The sequence below is a fragment of the Schistocerca serialis genome, chromosome 3 (assembly GCF_023864345.2).
Source record: "Schistocerca serialis cubense isolate TAMUIC-IGC-003099 chromosome 3, iqSchSeri2.2, whole genome shotgun sequence".
Lineage (NCBI taxonomy): Eukaryota > Metazoa > Arthropoda > Insecta > Orthoptera > Acrididae > Schistocerca > Schistocerca serialis.
In genome coordinates this window covers 113858972-113886331 of record NC_064640.1, presented here as the reverse complement: position 1 = coordinate 113886331, position 27360 = coordinate 113858972, and the positions used below count along the sequence as shown (strand labels likewise).

General features: G+C 43.1%; 1 protein-coding gene across 1 annotated transcript in view; it reads right to left on the bottom strand.

The window, feature by feature from the left end:
- LOC126471545 (osmotic avoidance abnormal protein 3) overlaps positions 1-27360 on the bottom strand; it is a 379608-nt gene that overhangs the window by 144622 nt on the left and 207626 nt on the right. Inside the window, exons 8-10 of the mRNA XM_050099771.1 lie at positions 17112-17281; positions 15935-16005; positions 1057-1101 (exon numbers count right to left, since the gene is read on the bottom strand). Of these exons, the coding sequence (XP_049955728.1) occupies positions 1057-1101; positions 15935-16005; positions 17112-17281 (286 nt within the window). The remainder of the gene's footprint in view (positions 1-1056; positions 1102-15934; positions 16006-17111; positions 17282-27360) is intronic.

Here is a 27360-nt window from a genome sequence, read left to right as displayed (position 1 = left end):
AATTCCTTACACGCTTCCCGTGGGACCCACATTCACAACTGTCCACAATCTACATACGTTGTGTGATGTGCCGACACAGTGTGGTTTGAGGGGACCGCAATGCACGCTATAAGCTCACGAAGGATGGAGTGAGGTCTGAAACAGGATACGTAATGAATGCTATAAAGAAAAGTAAGTAGCTTCTGGAATACTTAACTTTAATCCATCCTTGTGGTACATCTGGAGATTGTGGCGATAAAAGTGAGACTCTTTAGATACAAGCTATCTAAGGCTAATGGCGCCTTGCTAGGTCGTAGCCATTGAATTAGCTGAAGGCTATTCTAACTATCTGCTCTGCAAATGAGCGAGGCTTCGTCAGTGTGCATCGCTAGCTGCGTCGTCCGTACAACTGGGGCGAGTGCTAGTACGTCTCTCTCGACCTGCCGTGTGGTGGCGCTCGGTCTGCTATCACTGAAAGTGGCGACACGCGGGTCCGACATGTACTAATGGGCCGCGGCCGATTTAAAGCTACCATCTAGCAAGTGTGGTGTCTGGCGGTGACACCACATTATGTACCTAATAGATATCGTTACTTTGCGAAGTTTCAATTTGAGATGGTGCACAGCATTGTGAGTAGGTGCTACTGGCACATCCGTCTAAAGCGCTAAATGACAAAGATACACTCTAAGACAAAAAAAAAAGACGCGCCACGAAGGAAATATCCTAATGGGACAGAGAACGGTAGATGTGACGTACATGTACAGACAAACAAATGATTACAACTTCAGAAAAATTGGACGGTTTATTCAAGAGAAAGATCTTCACAATTTGAGCAAGTCAATAACGCGTTGGTTCACCTCTTCCTCTTATGCAAGCAGTTATTCGGATTGCCATTGATTGACAGAGTTGTTGGATGTCCTCCTGAAGTATGTCGTGCCAAATTCTATCCAACTGGTAATAAACAAAAGTAAGAAATATGACTACATCTTAATATGGTATCAAATGTACAAGTCTTAATTTTGGTAACAGGTTATAAATAAAGTATGCACGCGATAGTGTACTTCGCGTGGTTATTACCTTTGAAGAACTTCCTGGTGTGCTGCATTCAGCTTCATTTTAGTCCTGTAAAAGGAGAACGTGAAATTAATGCTTCCCATAATCAACGTATCTTGTCTGCGTTTTGTGGGATGTTTTATGTCGTCTTTATACATTGTCCTAAAGCAGATAACACAATCACAAAGAACTGACGTACACAACTTATAACTAGACAGTTGAAAGTTACATCTCGCATGAAACCTTGAGCCTTAGTATTACTGAAACTCTCTCCAAAATAAAATGCCCAAAAAACGTTTTGTACTGTTCTCGTACCTTGCACAATCTGTATGTGTATGTGTGAGTGCGTGCTTTTTTTTAACAGGAACCTCTTCCGCAACACTCTTTTTACCATGTGAGTCATTATGTTTATAAAAATTGCAAACTTCAGGAAGAATGTTACGAATCACACCAAAGTCGGAGGATGTATAGAACAGTGACCCATGACAAGTGATTAAGATTGTAGAGAGATGGCGTGCACGCAGGCCCAGCAGCGTCCTTTCTTGTATGTCCGGACAGGTTACTTGTTAAGCCACGCTTAGGCGGCGCAGAGCCGTCAAACGAAGTGAAAACATGCAAGCAAGTTTCAGTATGTCATGTCGACGTAAAACTGCGCAGAGTGAGTTCGAACGGGGCAGAGTGGTTGGTCTCCAGGAAACGGATTGGTTGTACAAGTCACCGTGTTTTGACAGCGATGCGAGTCAGGAACCAATAGACAGAAAAGGGTTGTACATCGCGAAGGGCGGATACCCGATTATATGGCCGTAGCCGACAGAACAGTTTCGTCCACAGCGTTGACGCGTCGTTGAAGTACTGCAATGGGTTTAGACATGTCTCCGTCGATGGTTCGATGCTTTCTCCTGAGGCTTGTGCTGGTGGCACGCATGCCATTGCGCCGGCTTCATCAACGCCTCAGACTGCTATGGGCACATGAACGTCATCACCGTGCTGAGGCAATACATACTGTTTCCGGACAAGTCACGCGTCAACTTACCCTACACTGATGGTAGCGTACGTGTTAGACGCTACCGTGGTGACTGGCAGACTGCACTGTTGAGCAGCATAGCTGACAAATGCTAAGTGTGATGAATTGGGAGGCAGGGCAATCTGAACAGCAGTCGCTGCATCAGGGACGTCTTAGAGTCCGAGGCACTGGCCTCACGTGCTATACTTCAGCAGGACAATGCCTGGCCACATGTTACGAGGAATGTGCAAGCATTATTCAAATATCTACGGGTACCATTGCTTCTCTGGACTGCACGTTCACCTTGCATATCACCCATGGAACAGTCCGGGATATGATCCTCCTGCAACCACTGTCGATGCTATGTGGACGCGCCTACATTGCGGGTGGCGGTATGTTCCCAAGCTTCATGCCTTCTTTGATTCCATGTTACGATATCTGAAGGCTCTGACTCCAGCACACGGAGGCTTCGCACCGCAGAGTATCCTCAAGGTAGTTCCAATCATTTGTATGTCATGTCCCTCATCTGTGGAACAAATTTCATTGTAAATACTTGTCTTCTTCTGGATCTTGCAATTTTTACAAACCCCAGTGTACGTCCACTTGTATAATTCAAGTAAAAGTAGATCTGCGGTTCAGTAGATTGCGCTGTTTCTTCAACTGTGAGCAAGACTGTACGGATTGTGTACACTGTTCTGTCTGCCAAAATGATTAGAATGTTCATTTCAAGCTTAGCTCGTTTTCGCATTGTCACTTTAGGGGAAGAAGTGTTGTCAGAATGGGACGTTACTCGCCGAATTGACGTAAGTCATAAAGATGTAATTTGAACATGCAACATTGAAAATCTGCCTCGCAGTGGTCGCCCACGTCGGAAACACCAGCTGAGGGCCGTGATCTACAAATTATGTCTCATAACTGCCCCAGCATGACCCAACAGAACTGCGGATTGCATTTTTGGAGGCAACTGAGAGGGCTCCGTCGACCCAGACAGTATACAACCGTCTCCACACTCTAGGAGTCATTATGAACAACAGCATGAGGAGACATTACTGTGAAGTGCGAAGAAGGTGGGTAAGGGAATATCTGCAATTCAGCTTTGATCAGTGACAACGGGTTCTCTATATTGGCAAAAGCAGAATTTGCCTGAAGCCTAATGATCATCGTAGAAGTAAGTGGAGGCATCTATGTACGAATGCACGTGTCATACATTCAGTCCCACGGACTCAGCAGGGCAGAGGGTAAGTCATGGTTTGGACAGCGTCATGTACATATCTTGGACAGCTCTCATCGCTATCGAGCGTAATGTGTGGGTTGTGCAATATCAGCCAGCCTACTGTCGAGCCTTATAGTAACCAACCAAATGAAATGACCTGTCATATCTGCTAGCATGAACCAACACGCTTGGGAACCAACACTGCCTTGTCTCAGTAACTCTCCTTACATACTGGGCCACCTCAGGAGGTCTGCCGTCGAAATGTGGGGCAGGCATGGACAGTAACATCTCGACATCTTTGCGGACACCTTATCAAAGACAAACTATGTCACAAGGCATGGGGTAGAACAACAGAGCACTGAATGTAAACAAGCGGCAGATTTTGCTTTCAAAACTGTGAAGTTTCGTACGCTTTGAACAGGCTGTCTTTATTCCGTTTTATCTTCTGGTTTCTCTTTCACAGTGCAGTTAGGTATTTGGTTTCGTAGAGCTTATTCTCTCATTTCCTGCTTCCCATAAATCTAATCTCACTCACATTCGCAGATGTGTTGGTGCTGAAAACTTTTTTGAACAATTTGTATTTAAGAATTTAATATGAGCCGAATTCGAGTACAGATAAAACAAAGAAACGCATTACTACAATTCACACATTTGCGTTCACACCCAGTAGGCCACTGGTCGGTCCAGAATACGGGTAAATTTATGCCATTTTTACTATTTTATTTTCCTGTTTCACTCGCTGAAAGCCTGTAATCTTACCTGTCGTTTGTTAGTCTTCCATCTTTATGGGAAAGTTAAGTTAGAAAGAGTATTGCATATGTTTGTTTTACAGACTAAACAGACTAGTTGAAAAATAATAGCTACTGGATTCGTTCAGCCTCGACGCGCCACAGTTCCAATATTTATTTTATTTTCAGTTTTGTGTTTCGATTTTTTAACTCATTTCACGTGTAAAAAATTATCCATCGCAATATATACAACGAAAGCCCCTGTGGCATTTGTTGATGCTGGTTCTTCTGGTACTGTTATTACCCCCCTCCCCCCCTTCCCCCCCTTCTCTCCCCCCCCCCCCCCCCCCGTTTCCCGTCTACATAAGCAAATGATGAGCGTCCAGAACGTCTGTTGGTATGATTACTATTACATGAAATTTCTCTGTTTTTCCAATTATGGTTGTTTCGCGAGAGGTACGTGGGAGGAAGCAGCATGTCAGCCAACTGTTCTTGGAATTTTAGCATGAAACTCCTCCGTTACGCACAAAAGTCCCTGGTAGCGCCTGCCAGTGGACTGACAGGCACCTCCATCACGCTCTTGCGCTTCCGAAACGAACCGGTGACTAGTAGTGCAGCTCTGCTGTCAGTCTTTCTAAATTCTCTGTTAACCCTACCTTTTAAGGGCCACAAACTGACCAAAGATGTTCATTTACCGATCGAAAGAGGTATTTGTAAGTTACTTCTTTAGCACGTAGAGAACTTTTCCATAAAATTCTACCAATGATTCTCTGCATGACATGTAAGCAAGTTTATTTGGTCCTTCCACTTTTATGTCGCTCTGGACAGAAGATCAAAAATATTTTAGGTCGTTACTATTTACAATGACTTATCGCTAATAGTGTAATCGAACAATAATTAATTTTTCCGCCTATTTGTGCGCAGTGCGTTACAGCCGGCCGGTGTGGCAGAGCGGTTCTAGGTGCTACAGTCTGGAACCGTGCGACCGCTACGGACGGAGGTTCGAATCTTGCCTCGGGCATGGATGTGTGTGATGTCCTTAGGTTAGTTAGGTTTAAGTAGTTTTAAGTTCTAGGGGACTGATGACCTTAGAAGTTAAGTCCCATAGTGCTCAGAGCCATTTGAACCATTTTGAGTGCGTTACAGTTTCAGTATCCGATCAAAAGCATACGGACACCACTATATAATGCGGTACTGACTAGTGGATGTTATGAGAAGCTGACCCGCCAAAATAAAAAATGGTCCAAATGGCTCTAAGCACTATGGGACTCAACATCTGACACGCCCGGGTTCCCGGGTTCGATTCCCGGCGGGGTCAGGGATTTTCTCTGCCTCGTGATGACTGGGTGTTGTGTGATGTCCTTAGGTTAGTTAGGTTTAAGTAGTTCTAAGTTCTAGGGGACTGATGACCATAGATGTTATGTCCCATAGTGCTCAGAGCCATTTGAACCATTTGATTTTGAACTTAACATCTGAGGTCATCAGTCCCCTAGACTTAGAACTACTTAAACCTAACTGACGTAAGGACATTACACACATCCACGCCCGAGGTAGGATTCAAACCTGCGACCACCCGCCAATATAAAAGGAGGCGAGGAATATTACGCTGTCAATAGAAAAGCAGTAACAGGAGGCACGGTCGGTCAGTAGAGCTCAGTGACTTCGAACGTGGCCTAGTTACCAATCGAGCGAGGGAAGATGATCGTCTATATACCTCTATGCGCAACCTAATCAAATGTTCCTTTACTAAGGAACGCACAGATGTAAGGAATCAATCAGCGAAATTTAACCCCTTCTAAGGCTCACAAAGTCGACTGTAGGTGATGTTATTGTAAAGTGGAAACGCGTAGGAACAACCACGGCTGAACCCAGAACACGCAGATGCTATGTACTGACGGATAGGGACCAAAGAGCATTGACAAGAGTGGTTGTAGAAAATCGCACGAAATCGGCAGAAGGAATCACTCTTTAGTTCCAAAGTGCTGTCAGCAGTCCAGCTAGCAAAATACAATGCGTAGGGAGTTATAAAAATGAGGTTCAGTGGTAGAACAGCTCCTCAGAGGTCGTACATTTCTGTAGTCAATGCTAAGCAGTGGATGCAGACCATTCTTGGCCTCGATGCATTGAGGACCTTCCTGCACTGAAGAGCCAAAGACACTGGTATACCTGCCTAATATTGTGTAGGGCTACCGAGGGCACGCAGACGTGCCACAACACGACGTGGCATGGATTCGACTAATGTCTGAAGTAGTGCTGGAGGGGACTGACACCATGAATCCTGTAGGGCTGTCCATAAATCCGTAAGAGTACGTGGGGGTGGAGATCGCCTCTGAACAGCACGCTGCAAGGCATCCCAGATATGCTCAATAATGTTCATGTCTGGGGAGTTTGGTGACCAGTGGAATTGTTTAAACTCTGAAGAGTGTTCCTGGAGCCACTCTGTAACAATGCTAGACGTATGGGGTGTTGCATTGTCCTGCTGGAATTGCCCAAGTGCGTAGAAATGCACAATAGACATGGTTGGATGCAGGTAATCAGACAGGATGCTTACGTACGTGTCACCCGTCAGAGACATATCTAGACGTCTCACGGGTCGCGTATCACTCCAACTGCACACGACCCACACCATTACAGAGCCTCCACCAACTTGAACAGCCCCTGTTGACATGCAAGGTCCATGGATTGATGAGATTGTCTCCATAACCGTACACGTCCATCCGCTCGATACAATTTGAAACGAGACTCGTTCGACCAGGCAACATGTTTCCAGTAATCAATAGCCCAATGTCGGCGTTGACTGTCCCAGGCGAGGCGTAAAGCTTTGTCTAGTGCAGTCATCAAGGATACACGAGTGGGCCTTCGGCTCCGAAAGCCCATATCAATGATGATTCGTTGAATGGTTCGCACATTGACACTTGTTGATGGCCGAGCATTGAAATCTGCAGCAACCTGGGGAAGGGTTGCAGTTCTATCACGTTGAACGGTTCTCTTCAGTCGTCGTTGGTCCCGTTCTTGCAGGATCTTTTTCCAGTCGCAGCGATGTCGGAGATTTGATATTTTACCGGATTCCTGATATTCATGGTACACTCGTGAAATGGACATACGGAAAAATCCCCACTTCATCGCTACCTCGGAGGTGCTGTGTCCTATAGCTCGTGCGCCGACTATAATACCAAGTTCAAACTCATTTAAATCTTGATAATCTGCCATTGTAGCAGCGGTAACTGATCTAAAAACTGCGCCAGACACTTGTTGTCTTATATAGGCGTTGCCAACCGCAGCGCCATATTCTACCTGTTTACATATTTCTGTATTTGAATGCGCATGCCTATACCAGTTTATTTGACGCTTCTGTGTATTTGGAGGACTGGAGTCAAGAACTTCACGTCTTGGTGCTCCTTTTGAATAAGGGCACCAAATGCCCGAAACCGGTAAAGAAATTAAATTTATTTTGTGCAACTGGTTGCTTATTACTTCATTGTATTATACACTCCTGGAAATGGAAAAAAGAACACATTGACACCGGTGTGTCAGACCCACCATACTTGCTCCGGACACTGCGAGAGGGCTGTACAAGCAATGATCACACGCACGGCACAGCGGACACACCAGGAACCGCGGTGTTGGCCGTCGAATGGCGCTAGCTGCGCAGCATTTGTGCACCGCCGCCGTCAGTGTCAGCCAGTTTGCCGTGGCATACGGAGCTCCATCGCAGTCTTTAACACTGGTAGCATGCCGCGACAGCGTGGACGTGAACCGTATGTGCAGTTGACGGACTTTGAGCGAGGGCGTATAGTGGGCATGCGGGAGGCCGGGTGGACGTAACGCCGAATTGCTCAACACGTGGGGCGTGAGGTCTCCACAGTACATCGATGTTGTCGCCAGTGGTCGGCGGAAGGTGCACGTGCCCGTCGACCTGGGACCGGACCGCAGCGACGCACGGATGCACGCCAAGACCGTAGGATCCTACGCAGTGCCGTAGGGGACCGCACTGCCACTTCCCAGCAAATTAGGGACACTGTTGCTCCTGGGGTATCGGCGAGGACCATTCGCAACCGTCTCCATGAAGCTGGGGTACGGTCCCGCACACCGTTAGGCCGTCTTCCGCTCACGCCCCAACATCGTGCAGCCCGCCTCCAGTGGTGTCGCGACAGGCGTGAATGGAGGGACGAATGGAGACGTGTCATCTTCAGCGATGAGAGTCGCTTCTGCCTTGGTGCCAATGATGGTCGTATGCGTGTTTGGCGCCGTGCAGGTGAGCGCCACAATCAGGACTGCATACGACCGAGGCACACAGGGCCAACACCCGGCATCATGGTGTGGGGAGCGATCTCCTACACTAGCCGTACACCACTGGTGATCGTCGAGGGGACACTGAATAGTGCACGATACATCCAAACCGTCATCGAACCGATCGTTCTACCATTCCTAGACCGGCAAGGGAACTTGCTGTTCCAACAGGACAATGCACGTCCGCATGTATCCCGTGCCACCCAACGTGCTCTAGAAGGTGTAAGTCAACTACCTTGGCCAACAAGATCTCCGGATCTGTCCCCCATTGAGCATGTTTGGGACTGGATGAAGCGTCGTCTCACGCGGTCTGCACGTCCAGCACGAACGCTGGTCCAACTGAGGCGCCAGGTGGAAATGGCATGGCAAGCCGTTCCACAGGACTACATCCAGCATCTCTACGATCGTCTCCATGGGAGAATAGCAGCCTGCATTGCTGCGAAAGGTGGATATACACTGTACTAGTGCCGACATTGTGCATGCTCTGTTGCCTGTGTCTATGTGCCTGTGGTTCTGTCAGTGTGATCATGTGATGTATCTGACCCCAGGAATGTGTCAATAAAGTTTCCCCTTCCTGGGACAATGAATTCACGGTGTTCTTATTTCAATTTCCAGGAGTGTATTATAAGGAGTGGATTTGGAATGTTGATTCACGTTACACTCTGTGGCAATCAGACGGAAGAATTTGGGTTGTGCGAATGCCTGGAGAATGATATAGGGGTGTTTATCGTGGTTAGGGTGTGATACGCTATTGCACTTAAGAAAATTCTAAATGCGGGAGGGTATGAACATATTTTACAGTTCATAGACGATGATTGTATCAACATGACCATGCACCCTGTCAGGAAGCAGCGTCAGTAAGGCATTGGTTTGTGGCCTATAAGATTACTGAAATGGGGTGGTCTGCCCCGAGTACCGTCCTGATGTTAGAGACTTTCGGGATGATGGAGGGGGATAAATGTATCAATTCGAGCTAGTGGTCTCTGTGTCGGAAACGACCGAGTCAAAAGTCATAAGAAGAAATCGTTCTGATGCTTCTGATACTGGAATACTTGTACCGGTGTTGTTGTTGCTAAGACTGTACGGTAGGCAACTTTCTGAGGTGGTAGTATGGACCAAAACAAGAAAAAATATCCAGTAAATGTGGATTCTAAAATGCATACCTTAAGAGCTATGGGCACTTGCTCACAATAACAGAGATAAATAAGTGCTCATATTTCTTAAGGTATGCATTTTAGGGCCCATATTTACTGTACTTTTTATTGTTTTGGTCAATACTACATCTTCTAAAATATGAGATCAAAGAGCTTGCTGCAGAAGAGATGTGTTTCACACTATCGAAGATGTATAAGTGTCCATAGCTAATAAGTTACTCATTTTAAGGCTCATGCTTCTAGAATTTTTTTCCTTGTATTGGTTCATACTATCACGTCTGGAAGTTGTATATCCTACAGTACTAGCAACAACAGTACCGGGACATGTATTCCGCTATCAGAGTGATTTTCGCTTATAACTTTCCACACAGTCGTTTCCGGGCCAGGGTTCCTTACCTCAAATTGATACATTTACACCGTTCTCCATCATCCTTGAAAGTTTATAACATTCTCACGAAATCACCCTGTACGTGAAAATTATTCGCACCGTCACAGTTTTTGCTGTCGCGCTTTAGTAAGGACCTTTTCTTAAGTTTTTAGAATGTCTAGAAAAACGGAGTCTATCATCGGACCTGCAACTCCAATTTATAGACTGAGTGTTGAAAAGAGCGGAATTTGTTTGACGTGAGCAGTATTTGCTCGATCCTTGCTTGTTCCTCGTGAAGACTGAATCGAATCTGTGTGTTTTCACTTACTTTGTAATCAGAATCGTCATTTTTTTTGTAATCACAAAGTCATTATTTTAAGAGCGGATACAACAGTATGCAAATTCCAAGGCTTGATTACAGCAAGCAGTGTCAAATGGATGCAAGTTGCAACAGTTATGCAGAGACGAAGATGTCTGCACAAGATAGACTAGTATAAAAAGCTGCATGAAACCAGTCTTCAGACAGAAGACCAAAACAACACGCAAATACTGCGCGGCTTTCGGCAACTACTACTACAGAGTTGTATCAGAATTTGCACGGAATCCTTCCGATCATGGTCGTTTGTCACGTTGTGCTCACCAATAATGCCGACCTGGCGCTCTTACTGCGCAGATGTGTGTCTGCTTCTCTACAGAGGTCAGCGGTACAAATGTGCGCATGACATACTGTCTTCCGCTGACTCAACTACAACCACGCCTGCGTGTGCTGCATGTTTATCTCCGTACTGCTTGGCCGCCTAATGGATCCATGCGCTCCTAGACGACTGTGGCCTTAAAAGATCTTGTTTGGAGTCCTCGTTAAGGAAAGAAAGAGTACAGAAAAATTACAGAGTATGAACGAGAACGTTCAGGGATGTTGAAAACGCTACTTTACTGGATAGGAGAGACTCTCAAATCCGATCCTGCATGTTGCGATGATAAACTAAGAGACAGCAATAAACGCATTCCTTATACGATATGAGCCAAGCGATATTCCTTTCTGTATTTGCGTTCCAAGATGATGACAACGTTCAAAGTGAGGCAAAAAAGACATATGATGTAGGTAATAGAAAATTATAACTTCTGAGGAGAGCCGCAGAAGACGCATGACGTTCAGTAAATACCTCGTGTAAGAGACGGAAAAAGAAAAAGAGGTCTGGTTACGACAGAAACGTGAAGTGAAAAAAAGGAGAGAACGGCACCGAGAAGTAAATCACCTGGACTTCAAATGCAACAACTCTAAAATACTACGCATGCCACAAGGTGAAAACGGTGAAACAGTTACTCTCAAAGAAGTAACAGTTGACGAGGGGAAGAATTATGACGAAGAATTTTGCAAAACTAGAAACCACCCTGAAACGATGGTGACAGAAGAAGAACGTTGATTGACAGATGAAGACAAAGGCCTTGAATTTCTGACGGAAGAAATATAGGCAGAACTTAATGAGATGGAAAGAAAGTGAACAGCAGTGGCGAAGGATGGCATTTCTATGGGAATGAACAGAGGGCTAGAAGAAAGGAAAGGGGAGCTACTGTACATATGCAACAATATTAATGTGAAGGAATAATAGCTTGATCTTTCACCGACATCGTGAAGAGCCCAGTCCCAAAGAAAAGTAATGCTAAAAATGCTGCAGCAACAGAACTTTCAGTTTGATCTCATGTGCTCAAAATGCCGCTTAAGGATCTTTAGCTGGCATCTACAGTCAAGTAGAAGGAGAGCTGTACGAAGATCAGTTTAGATTCAGAAAAAGGAAACGGGCAAGCGATGCAACTAAAATATTAAGGAGAAATGTCCAAAAATATTTTGAGGAATGCAAACTTGTGTACCTTGATATTTAATATTCGTGGATGGAGAAAAAGCATATGACAGTGTAAAATGGACAAAGCTTACGGAGATTTCACTAAATACTGGAGTGAAATGGCAAAAAAAGGACTTTTAACCATTTTATATAAGACACAATGAAAAAATAAGACTTTGAGAAAAAATAACGGAGACAATTGAAATTGGCAGAGATGTAAAACAAAGTTAGGCTTACTGTTTGCCGCTAACATTATTCTTTATTTATGTGAAAGAAATAATGAATAACTGTCTTCAGGAAGAAGGAGACGTATTGGTAGATGGAAGCATGATCAGGTTTATACAGTTTACTGGAAATGTGGGATTATTAGCTGAAGCTGAGAATGCAATCAGTAATAGATTCATCGAACAATTGTGAAGAACGTGGTAAAAAGATAAAATTTAAGAAGACGATGACAGTGATGATTGCCATGGAAGAAGGGATCATGAATGTTGGGTCTGGAAGAGAAATGGTAAAACAGGAAGACAATTTCAAGTTTTTACTATGCAGAAGAAGAAATGAGTAGCAATGGTAAAGGAAACAACAGGGTAATGTAATTTTTTTGTGAACCAAATAGAAAAATGTAAGTGAAGTGGTTCGTGTGGAGTGTAAACTTACTTGGTAGGGAACGCAAACACTGCTAAGACGCAATTTTTTTGAAAATGTGGGCGTGGAGGAAGGTAGAAACTGTGATGTGGGAAGACCAAAAGCCGAGGCGTATTAAAAGGGTGAATGAAGTGAGGACAGTGAAAAGTAGGAAAAGCAGTAGCGTGGGGAATTTGACGAAAATGGAGAGGGTAATGAAGGGTGCCTTAGAACAAACTGTGAGTGGACGAAACGGACAGAAAAGATGATAGCTAATAGATGACATCAGGCTCAGCGTGACAGAATGCAAAACTAAAATGTTGGCGGAGAATAGGAAATATTAGAAAATTCTGAGGTTGCAGGAAAAGAACTACGCTCAGCGTAAATCCCCTGATGGTATGCTGTATACTCACAAAAAGGCGCTACTTTGTAATTGCACTAATAAGCTTCTGTTTACCCACTGCACGGAAGTGTCCGTCCAAATATACCCTGTGATCAAAAAGTCAGTATAAATTTGAAAACGTAATAAACCACGGAATAATGTAGATAGAGAGGTAAAAAGTGACACACATTCTTGGAATGACATGGGGTTTTCTTAGAACAAAAAAAGAAAACACCCCATATTGCTACACGCGTGAAAGATCTCTTGCGCGAGTCGTTTGGTGATGATCGTGTGTTCAGCCGCCACTTTCGTCATGCTTGGCCTCCCAGGTCCCCAGACCTCAGGCCGTGTGATTACTGGCTTTGGGGTTACCTGAAGTCAAAAGTGTATCGTGATCGACCGACATCTCTAAGGATGCTGAAAGACAACACCCGACGCCAATGCCTCACCATAACTCCGGACATGCTTTACAGTGCTGTTCACAACATTATTCCTCGACTACAGCTATTGTCGAGGAATGATGGTGGACATATTGAGCATTTCCTGTAAAGAACATCATCTTTGCTTTGTCTTGCTTTGTTATACTAATTATTGCTATTCTGATCAGATGAAGCGTCATCTGTCGGACATTTTTTGAACGTTTGTATTTTTTTGGTTCTAATAAAACCCCATGTTATGCCAAGCATGTGTGTCAATTTGTACCTCTCTATCTACATTATTCCGTGATTTATTCAGTTTTCAAATTTATACTGACTGTTTGATCACCCGGTATGTATAGTGTCTCCTCATGAGTTTTCCGGTACACATCAGAGCAGCGACAATGCCGAGAAATTAGTACAGTTTAAGTATTTACTTTCGTAAATCCGAAGGATTATTTTCATATTTTACCATGGTAATAGATGATAGTGAACCTGTTTCGATATAAAACAAAGAGAGAGAAAAAATTGTGACGAGGTTAATAGTGCAACCTCATGTGCTATTTTAATAAATCAGCGTTCCGTAGCTTAGTGTGAGGAAGGGAATTATATGTAGATTCATTCATTCATTCATCAAAACGCCTTTGTTTTTCTTTACTTAACTGCGGCTGTAAATTTAACTCTTTTTCGTTGTATCTTCTGTCGTATGCCGTACTTTGGTGATTAATTTTCATATTTTAGCTTAGAAGGCTAACGTGGGAATAGACGTCTGCCAATTCACTTGATTCCTTCCAATGAAACAATGAAGTTAGCGTACGAGATACGGTATAATGAATCGGTTTTCTATTTTTACCTGTGAAAAGGAGCGAATCCTTTGTTGCAACGTGGTAACTATATGTTAATCGTCGTTTTTTAGGGTTCTGTACCTCGATCGGAAAAAGGAAAGCCTTAAAGGTCACTTTCTCGTCCGTTTGTCTGCATGTCTATCTGTCTGTCTGTCTCTGTTCGACAGTTAAGATCCCTTTTTGTCATGAACTGGTAGTGGCATAAAGTTGAAATGAATGTCACATACATGAAATTTTGCAAAAAGCAAGGTTTCACAGTACAAGTAAAGTAATAAATCCGCAATTTTTGATTATCTGTAATTATATCACATAAAAAAGTATTTTTTGCCATTTGTTGTCCGTCAGTCTGTCCGTCGGCGTGTTAAGACCCCTTTTTCTCAGGAACAGGTAGAGGTATGAAGTTGAAATTGACGTGGAATACTAAGGTTTAAGGTGCCTTTGGGGGTATAAATAATTTAATCTTCTAAGTCATAGCAGTCAAAAGACGCTGCCATTAACTCACATATTTTGATACTCGAGAACCCACTCATCAAAATCTATAGATGAGCTACCTATACATGCATGTAGGGCGTGGTAATGTAGCGGTAAGCCGCGTGCCTGGAAACCGGAAGTAGCGGAATCGAATTTCGATCGGACCACCCGTTTTTCAGTCTTAATTTTAACCTAGCCTTCACCTCATAACGATATGACCAGTCGCCAGAAACGACACGTGGTTCGGATTCCACGTTGAACTGTAGCTCTGCTTTCTCCAGTTGGATAACTGGGGGAGGTTAGGGACACGCAAGTCGCCGAAGTGGCGTCCAGTTAAAATACTTGCACCAGGCTATTGAGCCACACAAAGAAACTTTAGATTCGTACGTCAGCAGAGCGCTTACACCAAACAGGTGAAACTGATTTGCTGTTCGCTGCTGTTAACTTTCTTAACTAATGCAGACCGGTAAGTGTAGACATTCGAGGAAACAGAACATCAGTAAAAGTCAGTCAAATGCCTTGCAGTCTGTGCTTTCAGAGATAAAATTTTCGGTATGACGAAACAAATTAGACATATCCAGCGATAATAATATCAAATTATCTGTTCAAAAGCCACATCAAACCAAAATTGGTACTGAAGTTCTCGAGAATCAGTACCAAGGTCCTCATAGGCAGGAGATAAAAATCTGATGTCGTACTCTGAAGTCACATAGGGCATTTTCAGCGCTTTCGGCGAGCGTAGGAGTATTTATGGGACACAAACTGGCACTCAGACTTTTTTATTTCCTGTCTATGATGACAATGGTATTGACGTCGAAAGTTCTTTAAAGAGTCTTATGCACTGAGAATTTTGTATTAATGGCTGCCGCAGCGAAAAGGGCATAACCACATCCAGTGGTTATGTCACCATATAAAACTGAAGAAGACGTACAATTAGTTGTACATAGGGTAATTTTTTGGGAGAATTTTTGAAGTGTAACGCAACTGCAAACATCTGCTTATAATAATTCCATGCGGATTATTCTGTACTTGAGTGTTTAGGACCTCCACAAAGTTAACATGAAGGAAAAAGTCGAAGCAATTCAGAAAGGGTATGTTGAATCAATAATAGGCTTGTTTGCGACGTACGAGAATGTTATTTGAATTCTAAGGAAATTAAAATGGATATTTTTGCGAGAACGGCGATGATCATTCCACGAAACAGAGGCCCAGTAAGTATCTGGTAACTGCGTTGTGTATTTCAACGAAAGCGCATAAGGTCAAGAGTGGAGAGACGAAGACGCGTGTGGGGGTTACAGACATTTTGCCCTCGTTCAGTACGTGAACTGAACAGGAAGTGGAAGTCTAATGACGATGCGAAGTATTCCTTTCTACATGTGATACATAGTCGATTGCGGAGTTTACATCTTGTAGATATGAAAGCAAAGTAGACGCGGACATATTTGGAAAAAAGATGTAGAAGCAGCATGTCATATTAATTTTGCACAAATATTATTCCAATCTGAAGCAATGTTTCTGACTGAATTTTCATTAAATACAAACGCAATAGTAGTCACAAAGAAAGTTACCCGATTGAGGCTTCCAGTTTTCCACTCTCATCTGAGACTCCATTTGATGGAAAGGCTGCATCGTACTTCTCCTGTAACAAAACGCTGATCAATAACACGCAATGAAATTGTTTGAAATGTATAGCAGGTTGAGATTCGTGTTACTCCGAAACAGCTCTTGCAACTTGTCAAACACAGCGGTAATAGAAAAAAATCTGCTACAATAGAACAATTTCATAGCACATAATAATTTATAAATGGTTATTGTGCAAAAAATAAAAAGGAAATGGGTAATGCTCTATTGAAAGCTTTCTCACAGGAGACGTGAGGCCTGTGAAGCCGCGTTTAAGAGATGTGACCTTGTAAACGTTCGCTGGCGCTGCAAAGTGTTTCCTATATTGTATTGTATTGTATGTTAACCGGGGACCTAGAAACGACGGAGAGGCTCCGTCCCCGCCGCAGCCGCAGCCGCAGTGGTCCACAACCCCACGACGACTACCGCAGTCCACTTTACCCCTCCGCCGCCCCACACCGAACCCAGGGTTATTGTGCGGTTCGGCCCCCGGTGGACCCACCAGGGAACGTCTCACACCAGACGAGTGTAATCCCCATGTTTGCGTGGTAGAGTAATGGTGGTGTACGCGTACGTGGAGAACGTGTTTGCACAGCAATCGCCGACATAGTGTAACTGAGGCGGAATAAGGGGAACCAGCCCGCATTCGCCAAAGCAGATGGAAAACCGCCTAAAAACCATCCACAGACTGGCCGGCTCACCGGACCTCGACAGCAGTCCGCCGGACGGATTCGTGCCGGGGACCAGGCGCTCCTTCCCGCCTGGAAAGCCGTGCGTTAGACCGCACGGCCAACCGAGCGGGCTTGTTTTCTATATTACTCATTCATCTATCTTCAATTACTCAATTTATTATAGTAACGTGCACATATATTTTATATTTAATTTGTGGATAGTAATATTGATCATACTACCATTTTTTACACAGTGAAAAAAAGTATAAAGCTGCGTTTGAAACAGATTCCGGTACTGATTTCAGCATTTAAGCACGCACCATGCTATAGAGGTGTCACGTATTTTTCACATACATTTCCTAAACAGAAAACTATGTGTAATAATTATTTAGAATTTAACTAGTTGCTCAGAGTAAGAGTGTTAAACAAAAGTTAAAGGCAGTGCCAGCCTCACCTGTCGGTTGATCTTGTCCAGCTGCTGCTCGTAATGCTTCTTGAGGGCGTGCATGTCTGCCTGCAGCTTGCAGTTATTCACGTGCTCTGCCTCGTATTCCCTCCTCATCTCTTCCATCTGCTTCTCATACTCCAGCCTCAGCTTCTCTCTCTCCTGTTCCACAAGGCTGCCTGCAGAGAATAGCATTTGTCTTTTAAAGTGCACTATTTACCACACACAGATGTGAAAGACAGACACAGAATACATAAAAGTACCATCTACATCCACATCTACATTTACATGGTTACTCTGCAATTCACACTTAAGTGCCTGGCAGAGGGTTCATCGAAGCATTTTCATACTACTTCTCTACCATTCCACTCTCGAATGGCGCGTGGGAAAAAGGAACACCTAATCTTTCCGTTCGAGCTCTGATTTCACTTGTTTTATTATGATGATAATTTCTCCCTACGTAGGTGGGTGCCAACAAAATATTTTCGCATTCGGAAGAGAAAGTTGGTGACTGAAATTTCGTAAATAGATCTCGCCGCAAAGAAAACCGCCTTTGTTTCAGTGACTGCCACCCCAACTCGCTTATCATATCAGTGACACTCTCACCCCTATTGCGCGATAACACAAAACGAGCTGCCCTTCTTTGCACTTTTTCGATGTCCTCCGTCAATCCCACGTGATAAGGAACCCATACCGTGCAGCAATATTCCAGCAGAGGACGGACAAGTGTAATGTAGGCTGTATCTTTAGTGGGTTTGTCGCATCTTCTAAGTGTTCTGCCAACAAAGAGCAGTCTTTGTTTCGCCTTCCCCACAGTATTATCTATGTGCTCTTTCCAATTTAAGTTGCTCGTAATTATAATTCCTAGGTATTTAGTCGAACTGACAGCCCTTAGATTTGTGCGATTTATCGTATACCCAAAATTTATCGGATTTCTTTTAGTACCCATGTGGATGACCTCGCACTTTTCTTTGTTTAGTGCCTGTCCACCAGATAATTTATGTATATGGAAAATAACAGTGGTCCTATCACACTTCCCTGGGGCACTCCTGACGATACCCTTGTCTCTGGTGAACACTCATCGTCGAGGACAACATACTGAGTTTTGTTACTTAAGAAGTTTTCGAGCCACTCACATACCTGGGAACTCGTTCCGCATGCTTGCACCTCCCTTAACAGTCGGCAGTGTGGCATCGTATCAAATGCTTTATGTAAATCTAGAAATATCGAATCCGCCTGTTGCCCTTCATACATGGTTCGCAAGATCTCATGTAAGAAAAGGGCAAGCTTTCTAAAACCATGCTGATTTGTGGACAAAAGCTTTTTCCATTCAAGGAAATTTACTATATTCAAACTTCTAATATGTTCAAGGATCCTGCAGCAAACCGATGTTAAAAATATTGGTCTGTAATTTTGTGGGTCTGTTCGTTTACCCTTCTTATATCCAGGAGTCACCTGCGCTTTTTTCCAGTCGCTTGGGACTTTTGCCTGGGAGAGATTCGAGATAAATGCAAGCTAAGTAAGAGACCAATGCTGTACAGCACTGTTTGTAAAAACGAATTGGGATTCCATCAGTACCTGGCGATTTATTTGCTTTCATTTCTTTCAGTTGTTTCTCTGCTAATTTCCACTTTTCGCACCATACAGAAATTCTCTCTAAATCATTTTGTAATTGGAATTGATCGTGTGATGGTTTTACTAGACGGTAAATTACAGCGTCATCTGCAAACAATCTAAGGAGGCTGCTCAGATTATCACCTAGATCATTTATATAAATGTACGCATGCAAAAACTCAGCGGTTGGAAAAAAATATGGAAACACTAAAAATACAACACATTACCGTGCCTACTAAGGTGTAGGAAACCCACTGACATTCAAAGCAACTTCCAGTCGTCTCCGAATGCATAAATACAGGTCCTGTATGGTTTTCAAGGTAATCTTATACCATTCTTCCTGCAAAATGGTGGCAAGTTCAGGTAACAATGGCAGAAGAAAATAGCGATCACACAGCCGTCTCTCCAAAGCAGACCACAAAAGCTCAATAATATTGAGATCTGGTGGTTGTGGTGGGCACGGTAGATGCTACAATTCGTGTCGTGCTCAAAAAACCAGTTCTGGGCGATGCGAGCTGTGTGAGTCTGTGGCTTGTCGTCTTGGAACACAGTCTCACCATTGGGGAACAAGCATTGTACCATGAGATAAACTTGATCATCCTCAATGATCACATAATCCTTGGCACTACTGCCATCTTGCAGAGTAACCATAGGACCCATGGAATACCACGATATGGCTGCCCAAAAAATCATCGCACACCCAGCTTCTTCCCCTCTTAGGGATAAAACACCGCCAACATTTGGAAACAGTATGAAAAAAGACTCATCCACCCAAATGACTTTCTTCCATTCTCCACAGTCCAGGTTTTATGGCTTCGGCACCACATTTTCCTGTTACGGGCATTTGTATCACTCATAGTGATTTTCGATTCCAGCAGTTACGGAAGCACCCATCATACGGCCGCCAACGATTTGCCCACGTTAGAATTCACTTACCTCCACCGTAATACAATCACAGCTACACAGGACTCTGTAGTGGCCACGACTGACATTTCAAACGTTTTGAGGAGATTATACAAGTGCCGTTGGTGGTCAAATACAACATCACAACCTGCAGGCTTGACTAGTATCTGCATTTATGTTCAAGTACTCATTTCTCACCGTGTTTCGATATTGTTATCCTTATAAATCTTCCTACAATACAGTCGAGACGCAGTCTGCACCAGCTTAAGCTTTCGTGGCCAATACAATGGAAGGAATAGGAGGGAGGGATCCAAGGAGACACAAACTTTGAAATCTAGAAGAAATGTGAAAGGCTCATGGTGTTTCAGGTAAGACCGCAGTGTCCTGTGGTGTCGCAAAGGTCTGCGCGACAATACATGCCAACGAAAAAATAATTTTGTTACTTTTTGTTAAGTAAAAGCTTAACCCCATGGTGTTGTAGACACTGAATTCGTATATTTACCTCAGTTTCTAGTGTCACGATGTCATAAACAAGAACATTAGCAAATCACGTGCAATTGGAATGAAAAGTATTTTTCCAGTGTGAACATATGTTTCATTGGGGGGAAAAGCACTTTTTTATTTCATTGGAATTGTGTGTCCACTGGTTTGTATTTCCTTCCTCTCTTCCCCCTAAAGCGTCTTGTATAGCTTTTTCCGAGAGGTATAGTCTATTGTACGTTTCGGTGAAGTGCCTAACAGCAGCCTCCCACCATGTCGTTATTCGAATGACCGTGATAGCGTGTTTCCATCACTTTGATGCCGTGTTGAAAGCACTCACTTTGTTAGTTACTGACACGACCCAGATTTTTAAGGGAAATTCTAAGTAACTGTTCCAAAAGCGAATCTTGAGGCTCGTCAAACAGCCTATCTACAACAGAAATGTAGTATGGATCTTTTTGCTACCTAAGAACAATGAAACCTAAGCTCATTTGTCACTTACAGTGACTTTTTATTCAAACTTGGAATTGAATATCATTTTCCGAGTTTCAGGTTCAACAAAAACAATATCTTTCCCTTTCATTTCTGATAATAATAAATTTTTCAAATGGCTCTAAGCACTATGGAACTTAACATCTGAGGTCATCAGTCCCTAGACTTAGAACTACTTAAACCTAACTAACCTAAGGACATCACACACATCCATGCCCGAGGCAGGATCCGAACCTGCGACTGTAGCAGCAGCGCGGTTCCGGACTGAAGGGCCTAGAACTGCTCGGCCACGGCGGCCGGCTATAATAATAAAGAAGAACGAAATAGCTTATTATAATATTTACAACATATACTAATCGGTTAACTACTTTCAGTATAATAATAACTTCAGATTATTAACACCTGCAAGTGCACATTAATATGATGTGTCACCACCACCCTTCGTTTTTATGACGACTTGAACTCTTCTGGGGACACTTTCAATGAGATGTCTCAATGTCTGTGGAACAATGGCAGAACATTCTTTCTCAAAAGCCGAAACCAGACAAGGTAGTTATGTTGGACACCAGGATCTGGAGTGAAGGTGACGTTGTAACTCAACCCAAAAGTGTTCCATTGGTTGCAGGTGAGGATTCTGGCCAGACCAGGTCACTTCAGGGATGTTAGTATCCACAAACCACCGCCCCACAGTAGCTGCTTTATGACAGCGTGTTGAAAGCTCTCACTTTGTTAGTTACCGACACGACTCAAATATTCAAGGAAAATTCTAGTTAACTGTTAAAAAAAGCAAGTCTTGAGGCTCGTCAAACAAAAAAATGGCTCTGAGCACTATGGGACTTAACTTCTGAAGTCATCAGGCCCCTAGAACTTAGAACTACTTAAACCTAACTAACCTAAGGGCATCACACACATCCATGCCCGAGGCAGGATTCCAACCTGCTACCGTAGCGGTTGCGCGGCTCCAGACTGTAGCGCCTAGAACCGCTCGGCCACCCCGGCCGGCCCTCGTCAAACAGCCTAACTTCTTAAACTGTTCTGCTACAAATCGTCTTCGAACTATTCCTCTGCTGCGTGTTGTAAAATATGTTCATATCCTTCCGCATTTCTGATTTTCTTAAGTGCAGTTAGGGGGCCACACCCCAACCACGACAATTACACCCATATTGGAACACAATTTCCTCCGTAGTTCACTATTTTGCACTACACAAGATGTTAGTTGAATTCTCCAGGTCTTCGCCAAATTCAAATCCATCCACCGGAATTTCACAGAGAATATCGTGATTCATCATTCCAAATCACTCATTTCAAGTCATCCACTGTCTTTACACCACCTCAAGCGTCGCTTAGCTGTGACTACAGAAATGTGTGGTTTATGAGGAGATCTTCGACCATGATATGCCATGCTTTTTCACTCCCAACGCACAGCCATTATGCTGGCTGGACTGCCGGTAGCAGTTTGGAATTCACGAGTGATTCCTTCCGCTGATCTCATGTGATCTTTTACAACCACTCTCCGTAACGTTCGACGGACCCTTGTCAGTCAGTACATGGAGTCTGGCTGGTCTTGGTTTAGTTGTGGTTGTTCATTCGCATCTCAAATTCACAATAATATCACATACGGTCGACTTTGGTAGCTTTAGAAGGGTCTAAATGTCCCTGAGGACATGTTACTCAGGTGACATCCAATGACTAGGCCACGTTCGAAGCCACAGACCTCTCCTAACCGACCTTTCTACTGTTACTACTTGTCTACTGACAACGCAATACTCCCTGGCTCGTTTTAAACTGGCAATTCTGCCCCTCGTGACATCTAGTGGTCCATTTCGCATTGAGAAGCGGTGCTCGGATACTTTTGATCGGATAGTGTATGAAACATCTATCACCAAAATCGTAAAAATTCCCGTTGTATAGTTGTTGTTGTGGTCTTCAGTTCAGAGACTGGTTTGATGCACCTCTCCATGCTACTCTACCCTGTGCAAGCTTCTTCATCTCCCAGTACCTACTGCAACCTATATCCTTCTGAATCTGTTTAGTGTATTCATCTCTTGGTCTCCCTCTACGATTTTTACCCTCCACGCTGCTCTCCGGTACTACATTGGTGATCCCTTGATGCCTCAGAATATGTCCTACCAACCGATCCCTTCTTCTAGTCAACTTGTGCCACAGATTTCTCTACTCCCAAATTCTATTCAGTACCTCCTCATTAGTTATGTAATCTACCCATCTAATCTTCAGCATTCTTCTGTAGCACCACATTTCGAAAGCTTCTATTCTCTTCTTGTCTAAACTATTTATCGTCCACGTTTCACTTCCATACATGGCTACACTCCATACAAATACTTTCAGAAACGACTTCCTGACACTTAAATCTATACTCGATGTTAACAAATTTCTCTTCTTCAGAAACGCTTTCCTTGCCATTGCCAGTCTACATTTTATATCCTCTCTACTTCGACCATCATCAGTTATTTTGCTCCCCAAATAGCAAAACTCATTTACTACTTTAAGCATCTCATTTCCTAATCTAATTCCCTCAGCATCACCCAATTTAATTCGACTACATTCCATTATCCTCATTTTGCTTTTGTTGATGTTCATCTTATATCCTCCTTTCAAGAGACTGTCCATTCCGTTCAATTGTTGTTCCAGGTCCTTTGCTGTCTCTGACAAAATTACAGTGTCATCGGCGAACCTCAAAGTTTTTATTTCTTCTCCATGGATTTTAATTCCTACTCCGTATTTTTCTTTTGTTTCCTTTACTGCTTGCTGAATATACAGATTGAATAACCTCACTCCCTTCCCAACAACTGCTTCCCTTTCATGTCCATCGACTCTTATAACTGCCATCTGGTTTTTGTACAAATTGTAAATAGCCTTTCGCTCCCTGTATTTTACCCCTGCCACCCTCAGAATTTGAAAGAGTATTCCAGTGAACATTGTCAAAAGCTTTCTCTAAGTCTACAAATGCTAGAAACGTAGGTTTGCCTTTACTTAATCTATTTTCTAATATGGTATCGGCTATTAATTTTAAAAAATAGTGGGTAGTACGGCCTTTTTTGCCATCGTATTAGGAACAGCACATTAAAAACTACTAGAATAAGCCAAATTGGATTAAAAAAATTGTTTCATCGTTCGCTTGTGCAGTCCTACAGTCTGATGTTTGTGTTTTTATACTTTGAAATTTAAATAAGTGTGAAATTACAGTGAAATGAATACCCCTAGCTGCATACAGGTGTTGATACGGTGACAGTTGAAAATTTGTGTCCCGGCCGGGACTCGAACCCGGGATCTCCTGCTTACATGGCAGACGCTCTATCCATCCTTCTTTTTTTTTTTTTATCGGTGGGTTTGGTCGTTGCGGACGTCACATGACATCCGTTAAAGTTCGTTTGTTGATCCTTCAAATGGCTCTGAGCGCTATGGGATGTTGATCCTTCCACTCAGTTTTTTATTACAGAGGCCAACCATCTCTCTGACCGAACACGCTGAGCTACCGTGCCGGCTTCCATCCATCTCAGCCACCAAGGACACAGAGGATAGTGTGTGATGTCCTTAGGTTAGTTAGGTTTAAGTAGTTCTAGGTTCTAGGGGACTGATGACCACAGATGTTAAGTCCCATAGTGCTCCGAGCCATTTGAACCATTTGAACACCTCCCGTGACACCCACATTCGCAGCTTATTGTCCCACACTATATTCATAGTGCCCCTGTCCATTTTACTCATTACTCGCGGCTTTCCTGCCGGCTCCCCTAAGAGTTCCGGATAGAAGAAGATGGTCAAATGGCCGGTGAGCCTTAACTATATATAGATGAAGATGGTATCTGTTCTTTTGAACATGTCCGAATGAACAGATACCATCTTCACATATGTATTTAAGTAAGTGTGTTGTATAGGTGCCGGCCACGGTGGCCGAGCGGTTCTAGGCGCTTCAGTCAGGAACCGCGCGACTGCTACGGTCGCAGGTTCAAATCCCGCCTCGGGCATGGATATGTGTGATGTCTTTAGGTTAGTTAGGTTTACGTCGTTCTAAGTTCTAGGGGACTGATGACCTCAGATGTTGAGTCCCATAGTGCTCAGAGCCATTTGAACCTTTTTTTTTGTTGTTAGGTACTGCAAGCGACGTCAACGCCCTAACGAACTGACCGATAATGATCGAACAGATTGCGCATTTTCGCTTCATAGCTTGCTTGCAGAAGGCATTCTACTCTTGTTTCTATCTCAGTTGTTCCACAAAGAAACAAAGAATATGAATACCATTCAACTTACTTCTATAAGTAGATTTCCTGTTTGTTTGAGTTGGTTCATTGTTTTATTATTACCTTAATATCTAGCTACTGAATGCCACTCATATTTTGAAATATGAGCAAGTCTAAGGTTATCCTCACACGCGATAGGATAGTGTTAGTCGCCGAGGAACTTGTCGAGCTTCTTAACGCCACAACGTGCAATTTTACACAACAGAGCATTCCGAGGCGTGAAGGCTGACTAAGCAAGTGGTCAAACACATTGCTTGCGTCAGTACTCATCCGATAACTGTCTTGACAGATCGTTGGGTAGAGCGAAAGTATGAATGGACTGCTTACCAACTCGCATGCACACAGTGAGGTCAGTCGATGCACTTACTGTCTGCATCTCTCTAGAATACATTACGAGTCACCTGACGATTGACGGATTATTAAATGACAAAATAGTTTTTTGTGCTCTGCTGGCACGTGATTCGAACGCGAACTGGTTGTGTTGATCCTAGGTTCTGGGATTTAGAAACATGCTGACCCGCGCCGAGATATCTGTGAGAATAGCTCTGCCAAGATTCAGCGCTGTTTACGTGTCTTGCAAAACCCTTCGAGCCTCGCAGGCCTGTGTGCCAAGGGTATGGTTGTCGGAGGCCCTGCTAACACGTGCGAGTTCCCAGGACGTTCGTATTCCGGTCCGGGTGAAAGCGTATCCATGAAATGCATTCGTAAATTACTGATACGGTACCACAACAGCTATACATTTTACTGGAACCATATGAAAATTTCTGCCGGAGCGGGATTCAAAACTGGATTTTCCGCTTGTCGTGTGTGGTTGCCTTAGCCACCTCTGTTATCCGAACACTCTTCCAGAACCTTCCCAACTCTCCATAAGTCCCAGTATCTGCTCCCCATAGTACTTTCACAGTTATGTGGTTCCCGCATGAAGAGAGACTTGTTTATTTTTCTCGTCACTTTGCCTGGACTTTGATTTGAAATATGTTAGTGAAGTATCTGTATCTCATAATATCTCTATAGTTCGATGTTATGATCTTTCGGATATGCCTTCATATGTTTCCAGTAAATTGTATAACTGTTGTGGTACCGTATTCATAGTTTACTAATACGTTTCATGCTTTAATATCGCTATCCTTTTATATTAGATTAGATTTAGTTTTCGTCCCATAGACCCAAAAAATGAGATGATTCTCGTGGGTAGGAACATGTCAGAAAGTATGACATAAAAACATAAAACATTTGAATACAATACTTACTACCCTGATCATTTGTCAGGAGATAGTCGAAAATGAGTCAATACAATGCAGTAAACTGGGACAGCTAATATTTACACACCGCTGGGTGGCTTGCGGAGTATAAATGTAGATGTAGATGTAGAATTTACACACTGTCAGGGTGAAACACTGTTATCCACTATTAATAACTTTATCATACGCAAAATACCTAATCTTGACTGTCGTGACCAACTGTTGTCAAAACTAAAATCTAACAGATATTTTTACTTAAGCTGACTTAACAGTCTCTGTTAAGATATTCATCTATGGAGTAGAAGGAGTTGCCTATCAAAAAGTCTTTAAAACTCTGTTTAAACCGTGCTTTACCTGAAACCGAGTTCTTAATGGTTGCTGGCAATTTATTAATAATGTGTGTTCCTGAATATTGGACCCTTTTTTGGACCAAGGTAAGTGATTTTAGGCCTTTCTGTAGATTTTTCTTATTACTAGTATTGATACTGTGTACTGAGCTATTGGTTGGAAATAGAGATGTATTACTTGCAACAAGTTTCATTAAGGAATAAATATACTGAGAAGCAGTGGTTAGAATACAAAGTTCGTTGAACAGGTTTCTACAAGATGGTCTTGAATTTACACCACAAACGATTCTTATCACACATTTTTGCACCCTAAAAACTATTGCTCGGTTTGATGAGTTGCCCCAGAATGTGATCCCATACGACATAATAGAATGAATGTAAGAAAAGTATGCAAGTTTTTTTTTATATTTATATCTCCTACACCTGACATAATTCTCACGGCAAATACAGACTTGTTTAGGCGCTTAAGCAATTCTGTGGGATGCCCTTCCCAACTGAATTTATTATCGAGTTGTAATCCCAGAAATTTAACACTGTCAACCTCTTCGATCTGCATGTCTTCGTACGTTATACTAATGCTGGAAGGAAATCTCTTACAGGTTCTGAACTGCATACAGTGGGTCTTCTCAAAATTTAATGACAACGAATTAGCTTTAAATGACTTAGTAATGTCAGTGAAAATTTGATTAGCAACTATTTCTAAATCTGTACTTGACTTGCTACTTATTGTAATGTTTGTATCATCTGCAAACAAAACAAACTTAGCATCTGGCAATGTAACAGATGAGAGGTCATTAATATACACAAGAAAAAGCAATAGACCCAAAATGGAACTTTGAGAAGCACCACATGTAATTAATTCCCAGTCAGATGAAGACTGACTGCTTACTGCACAGGTATTTCGCAACGATACCCTTTGTTTCCT